Below are 9,623 nucleotides of genomic sequence, written 5' to 3' on the forward strand. Positions count from 1 at the left end.
CATCACCCATGGAATATTTCTCAGCCAATCAGAATAAAGCTTTCAACAGGCCCCCTGGTATTAAAAAGAATATAATTTGAGTTTTCTCAACCAGGGGATCAAACTTCCAAGTGGACATAAATTGCTTAAAATACGACCACACAATCATTTAATAATGTATATTAAGGTATTTCTTAGGTTTTGGTTGTTTTCAAAATGAAAACATTACTTTAGTTATGCCAAACTATATAATATTTTATTGGGTAATGGGTATAAATTGTGAGTTGGGGGACTTGAAATATTCTTATGGACATGAAGGGGGGACAGGTTGATGAAGTCAAAAAGGTTGATAAATCTAAAATTTATCTATATATCAGGTATTAGTTATTTTACGTTGCACTGCTTTGCGTGATAAACTGGTTGCATGAACTAATATATTGACCTTCGTTATTTTTCAAAGTGTTAGAATAATATTAGCAATGTTTTACTGCATTTATGTTTTATTATTTATGGTATTAATTCAGACTTTTATTTTGACAACTCGCAGCATGCGTCACCACGAAAGGATACTAATTAACGTTTCAAGATTCATCTAGGCAGTTAGTGAGAAGTAAATCTGTTGGCTACTGTTTTCTCATACATTTTAAGATGGTTTGCGAAAAGTGTAAGTAGTTAAATTACGAATCTAATGTAAATAAGTGTGTGTTTGTTTTACACGAATTGTGTAAGTAAGTAATTTGTGTTATTTAAATCTAATCCAGTAGATTTAGATCTAGTTTTGCTAGCTGGCAGGAAGCATCTGAACAGCATTGTTGTAAACAATGTAGTGTAGGCTGTCGTAGTCTGTCTCGACGATGATTAACATAATATTCTGTGTACAGCGATATCTGCCAATTATAAAACAAAATGGTTGCAGTATGTAATGTTATATTTATGAATGACGCATGTTTTGATGTTAACCACAGGCGAGAAGAAACTGGGGCGGGTCATCGCTCCTGATCCCTGGAAGGATGGTGCTAGAAATACAACTGGTAAATTAGTTTAATTGTTACACAATATCCTATTTACTATATTTGTGCTTTCTCAAAACTGATAATAACATGAAAACGTATTCTGTTATAGAAAGTGGCGGACGAAAACTTAATGAAAATAAAATGTTGACATCCAAGAAGGCCAGGTTTGTTGCTCCGAACGTTTAGCGTTAACATCGCAGTTTTGCTTATGATGAACTTGTAGTGCAAGCTTACATAACACTTTTTCACAGGTTTGATCCTTATGGCAAGAGTGGATTTGCGACCTGCAGAATTTGCAAAAGTTCTGTACATCAGTCTGGTTCACACTACTGCCAAGGGTGTGCTTACAAAAAAGGTAAGAGAATAAGAGAAAAATCATAAATAATATATTAATACATTTTGTACATGTAACATTAATCTGTTGTTATTCCTCCTCTATTTTCTTTTGCAGGAATTTGTGCCATGTGTGGGAAGAAGGTTATTGACACAAAGAACTACAAACAGACATCAGTTTGATTGGTTCATTTTGTTTCTGGTGATGTCTTTGCTTTAGTTGAAAGAGAGATGTGTTTGTTGTGTTTGTTTTTAATATAAACCTCCACCACATGTTCAATATGACAATTTAAGATCACAGAATTTAAATTCATAAATGTTTTTGACAGTGATGTGCTGGTTTATAACTACATTTATAAGACAGGTATATCAGTTTTATCCTCTCTCACCTAACTAGAGCAATATTGGCTTGAACTGTTTTGAAGAACTAGATGCCTTCTAAGTTAAATTTGCTGGATAACATTTTCCACATTATTCATATTCATTCGCAACCTTTATTTATCATTTTAAGGAAGATCATCCATCAGTTTGTGATTGTACATAACATCCAGCTCGCCCACTGCACCTTACAAACAGAAAGTCTAGACTTTAAGACATTTAAATGTCATCCCCTCCCTGCAGTGAATAATGTCTTTTCTGTATGTATCATTATTTCTTATTCACAACAGAAACTGATATAAACATGAAACAAGTAATTCAATGTAAGGCAGCAAAACGTTTAATGTACAGTTATGTAAATAGCCTGTTTACAGTTCTAAACACCCCAACATTGTTCATAGCATTTTGGTGTTTGCTTTTTAAAAGACACTGTGGAGTTGTATAGTCCTTGTGTTGTTTAAGATATCCCTGGACTCCCTTGTATAATAATATTTGAAGACTATTGTGGATGCTTTTACAGCATATTTTAGGTGTAGCACCGCATAAGCAATATTTATATGCTGTACATCATTCCCCTAATATTTATTAAAAATGTTAGGGACATCTGTTAGGAAAGTTACTGTGTGTGTAAATATTTCCTTATTGCAAAATAAAATGAGACAACATCTTTCAGATCTTAGTTTTTTTTATTATGTAAGAAAGCAGAAAAGTATTTTATAATGGCACTTGAATGTATTTAAAGGTTCACAATAAGTTTGTTTTCATCACAGTTTACGAATTTATTATATAAAAAAATCTAAAGATCCCAATAGCAGTGTATGGTATTTCCGACTATACAAATGATGTCATACAGTATTGCAGTCATAGCTAAGAATAATTTTGAAATTTTAACTACAAATTATTTAACACAGGTTAAGCATAAAATACAAATAATGCAATTTCTTTATTATTTAAAAACATGCCTTCATTTATTCTGTATTTTAAATTTATTAGTTCAAGTCTTTAAATATTTTTATAAACAAGTTAGATGACTATTTGGGACAATAGATTAATTTAGTTTGACTATATTGTAAAGCTTGAAATATAGGTTTATAATTAATAACAGAAACACAAAACAAAAAAAACTAGAAGTAATTGTTGACATTGTAAATTTGTTAAAATGTAAGGCAGTTGTGCGTTTTATTTAAAGAAACATGCCTACATTTTGGGATTTTAGCTTATTTACTGTAACCCCCAGAGTTAGACAAGTCCATTCATACCTTTCTCATCTCTGTGCAGCCACTGCTAGCTTAGCTTAGCACAAAAACTGGAAGTGAATGGCTCCAGCTAGCATACTGCTCCCTATAAGTGACAAAATAACGCGAACATTTTCCTATTTATGTGTTGTGATTTGTATAGTCACACCATGTACAAATAACAAGGTCATATGAGAGACAGCCATCTTTTAACAGTACACATACTGGGAACTATATTCTCAAAAGGCACAACATATAAATAGGAAAATGTTGGCATTATTTTGTCACTTATTGGGAGCAGTTTGCTAGCTGGAGCCATTCACTTCCAGTCTTTGTGCTAAGCTAAGCTAGCGGGGGCTGCGTCAGACAGAGTTACAGCACACACAGAGATGAGAAAGGTACGCATGGACTTATCTAACTCTTGGGGATACGGTGAATAAGCTTAATTCCCAAAATGTGGGCGTGTTCCTTTAAGTGTTTTACAATATGCCAGGGAATTAAACAGTGTAGTGTCACTGATCCTTATAAGATTCACATTTTACAAATTAAACTTTTAATACACGCAGACAGTGAGGACCCCTGAGTTTCACCTGCAGACAAAGATCAGGAAAGATCTACAGTTCTCTCTCAGTTAGATTCTCTAAGCACCATGGAGGGTTCCAGAATAACCATTGACCTGTCTGCTTATAAGCACCTCGGTGGAGTTGGAGCAGCAATGTGTGAATTGCTAAGCATTTTTGGTCAGGGCCAGGAACTCCTCTCGCGCCTTTGGGTCCTCTCTGAACACGCCCAGCATGGCACTGGTCACGGTACGGCTGTTCATCTTCTGCACTCCACGCATGACCATACACATGTGACTTTAACAAGACACACGTGATTAACATCTAATTTACATAACGCTTCAAACTGTATTATTTTACAAATACTTACGCCGCCTCGATGACAACGGCCACACCTGCCGGCTGCAGGGCTTCAGAAATTGCCATTGCTATTTGCTTGGTTAGTCGTTCTTGTACTGCAAAATCAACATAAATACATCATAGAAGCAACATGGGTGAACTACAGTAAGGTACTCTAGTCATTTAGATTATAGGGCAGCTGTGATAGAGTGTTTTACCTTGAAGTCTGCGACTGTAGATTTCAACAATTCTGAAAAGAAACAACATGATTAAAACACTTCAGAAAATATGTAAAACGTATTTTTTGCATGGTAACTTATGGACTAAACCTATGGACTTTGAATCTAATGCTCTAATACATTTTTGTGTGTTTGGAGAGGTAGCACAGAAATACATTATCAGGTAAGTCAGTACATTAAATGAAGTCAATAAAAGATGCCCTAAGGTGGGGTGTGTTTTATTTAGGCAAAAAACAGGCTGCTCATTATTTCTGAGGAGGGGTTTAATGTTTCCCACAACCACTCCACAGTGGAGGTGGGAGCTGGAGGGATTTCCTCAGCGCCAGAAATCAGCTAGTCTGGCTTTTTTCAGATAGGACACGATACAGTGCCAGGCTTTGAATTTAAGCCTCAAGTGAATGGGTTATGATAACAGAAGAACTCAGTCAGTTGTAACTAATACGTTCCCTTTCTCTGTCTCACTCTGATGTGAGAATAAGCCCCCTTACTGCCCTTTCTGAGACTGGTGTGTGTACTCACCTTGCAAGCTTACTGAGGCCAACAACCTTTTTACTCGGAAGATAGCCTATGTGAACCTAAAAATTAATTACAGATAAAATAGTTCACAAATGTCATAGTCATTTGAAATAATTTATTAACATCACAGCTTAAATTTAAGGGTCAATGATTCCTGTGAAGCTGCCTTGTATTCACTAATATTAAACTCAAAGTCTAAAAGCATTACAGAAAATAATACTGTCAATGTCAACTCATATTCTCAAACATACCTTGCCAAAAAATGGTACTAGGTGATGTTCACAAAGAGAAAACATATCGATTTCTTTCACAATGACCATCTCTTCATGGTCCTCATCAAAGATTGCATCATTAAGGACATCTGTGAAAAATAAATATAATTTTTGCTCAACACTTGATTTTTTATTTGTAAGTCTCAGTTTACTTTCACAATACTTGTGATAATTACATAATACAAGGCACACATGTTTTGCAGATTAGAGTGTGGCTGAAATGGTTTTGTAGAAGAAACAATAGACATTAAAACCCCTTTCATAATCAAGCTGGGAACCACTTTAAAAGCCCTTCGCACTAATCCTGCAGCTTAGGAGGACTGTGTAGGCAACACAAAGGTTTTGGGTTCGATTCCCGGGTAAACACACATACATTATTAAAACTTAAAAAGGTTTTAAAAGTGATGAAGAAACAAAATGTGACCAGTCAATTTTTTTACCTTTTTATAGTCTGAAAAAATATTTTAAAATATATAATAGGAACCTTTATTTTGTGTGAAATGTATGCCTAGAATTGAAGTGTCAATAAATGTAAAATGTATAATATAGTGCATATATGTCTAAATATCGTACTGAAAAGTACTTACCATAGATAGTTTCGTGGTATCCTTTGGTGAGGAACTGCATGGCTTTGGCTGCCCGCAGTGGTGTTTTAAGGAGACCCTGCCGGTCAGTATTTTCTCCCAGACCTTGCAGTATAGTTGTGTATGCCGCTTCCAGAGCCGGTAACTGGGACTCATCCTCCTCCTTTTTCCGGGACGTCTCGTTTTTGTGCTGGACAGCGACTTTTTTGGTGTCTGACAGTTCGCCGAATCCTTTGCGGCAGAGATACTCCGTGACAATTTTGCCATTGCATAAGCCGTTCAATTCTGCCGCCTTTTGGTATTCCATTGAATCTAGCTACTTTAATTTCCTATTAACGTTAAATGGAAAATAAATTATTATTATTAAATTACAGTGCTAAAACTATCTTTTTATGCTTACTTGATAAGCTCTCGGAGTTTTCCGCTCAGATTCAGTTGACTCACTGTCCCACTCCTGCGTGGCATTTATAGGTGCTCTCCACTATCACTGTGTCCAATTGAGCACGTCGACGAGCATGTTAAAATATTTCGTGTGACCGTGCCCTCACGTACATAGGTCACACCCATTTTAACGGGTGAAATTGAATAATGCGTAAATGTCAAGCAAACGCCAGTAACCGATTTGTGATTCGCTACTCTGAATGTAAAGACACAGCGGCGCGTGTCACATCTGAGCATATGATCTCACGTGCTCACACATAAGCTGAGTTGGAAATGTCAAATTCTTTCAAGGTTTAGAAACTGCTACGTTGTTGCTTTTTAATCTACATATTTATTTTTATTATTACTGTTGTTGTTGTTGTTGTTGTTATTATTATAATAATAATACTTATAGTAGCACAATATCAAGACATCTGCACATTTATGATTTCTTACTTTCTATGAAGATTCCTGGGGGGTTTTTTTCGTCAAATGACTAGAAATATGATTAAAAATATATTTCCAAGGCATATCAAAGACTTTTCCAAGATCAGTGTGACACAGCTCATTACATTACAAAATGAAAGGTTATTAGTCTGCTATGAATTTTTATGTCTTTTTAATCATGTGAAAGTCAGCCTTGGACTAATAAAGTAACATGTATCTATTGATACATTTTTGTTTTGATATGCAGTTGTAGAATTGATCAAAGAACAATGGTAAGGCTTATTTTAATACCACACTACGAAATTATTAAATGTAAGAGTGACTAATTAAGCAACTATTTGTTCTAGATGGTTTTTTACATAAATGTCTATACTTAGAAAATAAAAGAACACAAAGTCCAGATCATAACAAAAAGGTGATTACTCATTTATGTAATCTACAGAAATAACCCTGCATGCCAGCTCCAATCTCTCTGTGTTGTGTCATTTGCCCCTTTTGAGTACTAAGTGTTTATTTGAGCACTCTCAGAAATTTTTTTTGCAAAAGTTGTCACTGGGGTGGTACTGCACTCTTGGACCTACAGTAATAGATGCAAACTGGTTACTCAAAGGTACTTATCTTTACCATAATGGTGCATAGTAGGACCTTTTTAAAGGTACCGTCCCAGTGACACCTTTTGTACCTTTTCTTCTGAGAGTGAGGTTGAACTTTCAAAGGTGAAATGCAGGGTATGCCGATATTAATAATTTTTTTTTTCTTGGGCTAGAGCTCAGCCAACTTCAAAGATGCCACAATGGCATATTGGGTAAAAAATAGAGAACGGTGTAAGGTGTGACATGTCACATGCGTAAGTTTAACAGGTGTGTCTGAGTCGAGGTCTGCTAAGTGCCTGGCTGATGGTAGCTCTGGTCTGACATTGCACGTGGGTTATAGTGTTCTGCTTCTAACAGGCGTGACGTCATCTGTGGATGACAAGATCAGGATTATAAAAGCATGACATAAATCACAGCATCCATGCAAGCAGATCAAATAAGCCATGTTACCGTGGAAACCAGGCGAACAAAATGCTTGCCCCGTGGGCTTTGTGAACCCATGTGTATACACGAAGAGAACTAAGTGTAAAAATAAATCAATAAAATACTAGAAAGAACAAGCATGTATTTGTTAGTTTGGTACTTTAACTAGATATAGAAAGGATTTTTATTCAGATTTTACATCGTTAACTACTTGTAATAATCTATTAATTAGGAAAAGAAAAATGTAGAAAAGAAAACAGAAATCTTTTGTCTTCAGAAAAAGTAGAAATCTTTCTATGCTCTTGGTTTTATCATAAGATAATATTCTACTTCAGACTTATTTTAGAATTTATAGATTGGCACAATTTTTCATTTAGTTGTAAGTGTGATGGTGTCTATTTCACATGTGCATTATTGTATGAGCCTTACAAACTCATACATCAAAGTATAAACTACCTTAAATTAGAATACCATGTATTTATCTACCCCAGTGACACAAAATATTCTTATTATTAATAATTAGGCTTACTACACTTCTGGATTTTAACATTGGTGATTGTGGTGGTATAGGGGAGCCAAATATTTTTCGAGGAGGTACTTGATGTAAACAATTTGATAACCATTGTTTTACACCAAGTACCATCTTGTAGGTTTGGGAGGACAGAACATTCAGTCCTGTCTCTGCACTAATGACAATTCTTCTGACATCCCTTCACCCCATCTCCTGCATCACCGCCCTTTTCCCCTTGCATTTCTGAACTTGGGGCTCGAGATGAGCCTGGGGTTTGAAGACAGGTTAGGTTACCATTTATATTAAGACTGAATGAGCAGGCAAACTTGTGAATTTATATTTAATTTTAAAAAATGATACTAAAAATAAATAAATAAATAAATTACAGCTCGTAATCATAGGGGAACCATTTTTAGTGCTTTATAGCACATATGTAGAACCATACAGGGTGATATAGCACCACTTATGGTTCTACAGATATGGTTCTGCACAGGTGCTATAAAAATGGTTACCAATAATGATTACGAGCCAGTCAACCACTTTTTTTTCCAAATGTAATGCAAATGTGGAAAACTAATTCCTTACCCTAAAGCTATACAAGATACATTAAGTGAGAAAATATATCTGTGGAAATCCGTGTTAATTCAATGTCACAACTGTTCTTTACAACTTTAATGCTGGTCATTCATTCTAGAATCCCCCTCCCTCATTCTCTGAACGATATATTTCGGCCAAAGATCTTGTGATTTTTTTCAAAGTTCAGTCTAAACCATACCAAATTATGGCTGTGGAGCGATATTTATCTTTATCCTTAAAAAATGTTTTAATAATTTGAGGGCATCAGTAGAGGGCAGTATATTACTCTTAAGTCTTTTAAAAGCATATGGAGTCTGCATGATTTAGAAAGAGGGGTATGGGGTTATGCCTGCCATGATAACTGCACTTAAAGGAAAACATGAACAATACTATCTCATGTTCTTCATTCTTTATGTTCAAGCAATAAAATGTTGTTGTCTAAGGATTTAAACCCTTGCGTTAAACCAGGGACTCTTAAAGTCATCCTTAATGCTTAGCCAGAGGGTCAATGAAATAATTTGTAATAAATTATATGAGTGTGTTGTATTAAGGGGATATTTGTCAGTCTTGCTACTCTTAATTTAATGAAAGCTTTTTAAAAGTATAACTGAGTCCAAATATAAAAAACCTCTTGAATCACTATGAAACAAGTGTAAAACTATACTTTATTAAATAAGAATATATGCTTAGACGGGGTCCTTGGAAAGTTTTCTACACTGTATGGAGTCCCTGGACACAAAAAATTTGAGAACCCCTGCCTAAACATACAGTGTATTATACTATTAAAATGGGGAGCAGATCTTGTTTATCTGAAAATTTGTACTTTGTAAAGCTGCATGTTTCACTAATTCATAGAGAATATAAAAGTACAATGTGTTAAACATTTATTTTTTATATTTGAAGGATATAAAAATCAGAGTTGTAGAGGCCATTCACTTCCCTGTTGTTGTAAGGACCAGCAGCTGACACCGTGGCTTACAAGGAGCTTTTAAAGAACAGGCTGTCTTTGTCACACAACGTGCACCCATGTCACATGTCTAGTTTGCATGGAGTGTACTACATGGGAATAAAAGAGACTCACTCACATCATAGCTCGAATTGAATCAGGTCTTATGGGGGTCCCCACCACGCAACATGACATATCAAAAATATATAAAAAAAATAATGCTCTGACATCACATTTTGTAAACTGTTGTTTTTTTATT

At 35.2% G+C, this 9,623-nt stretch overlaps 2 protein-coding genes across 2 annotated transcripts; one reads left to right on the forward strand and one right to left on the reverse strand.

Moving 5' to 3' along the window:
* Positions 1-499: 499 nt before the first annotated feature.
* Positions 500-2,375, forward strand: cript (cysteine-rich PDZ-binding protein). The gene is made up of 5 exons (XM_065270435.2): positions 500-643; positions 945-1,010; positions 1,102-1,156; positions 1,244-1,347; positions 1,444-2,375. The coding sequence occupies exons 1-5, from the start codon at positions 628-630 to the stop codon at positions 1,506-1,508; spliced, it is 306 nt and encodes a 101-aa protein (XP_065126507.1). The 5' UTR covers positions 500-627; the 3' UTR covers positions 1,509-2,375.
* Positions 2,376-3,309: 934 nt separating this feature from the next.
* Positions 3,310-6,874, reverse strand: gch2 (GTP cyclohydrolase 2). Its single transcript, XM_065270433.2, has 7 exons — positions 5,849-6,874; positions 5,452-5,777; positions 4,844-4,953; positions 4,596-4,651; positions 4,056-4,087; positions 3,869-3,953; positions 3,310-3,795 (listed from the first exon to the last, which is right to left on the reverse strand). The coding sequence occupies exons 2-7, from the start codon at positions 5,753-5,755 to the stop codon at positions 3,666-3,668; spliced, it is 717 nt and encodes a 238-aa protein (XP_065126505.1). The 5' UTR covers positions 5,756-5,777; positions 5,849-6,874; the 3' UTR covers positions 3,310-3,665.
* Positions 6,875-9,623: the final 2,749 nt, after the last annotated feature.

The sequence above is a fragment of the Paramisgurnus dabryanus genome, chromosome 1 (genome assembly GCF_030506205.2).
Source record: "Paramisgurnus dabryanus chromosome 1, PD_genome_1.1, whole genome shotgun sequence".
NCBI lineage: Eukaryota > Metazoa > Chordata > Actinopteri > Cypriniformes > Cobitidae > Paramisgurnus > Paramisgurnus dabryanus.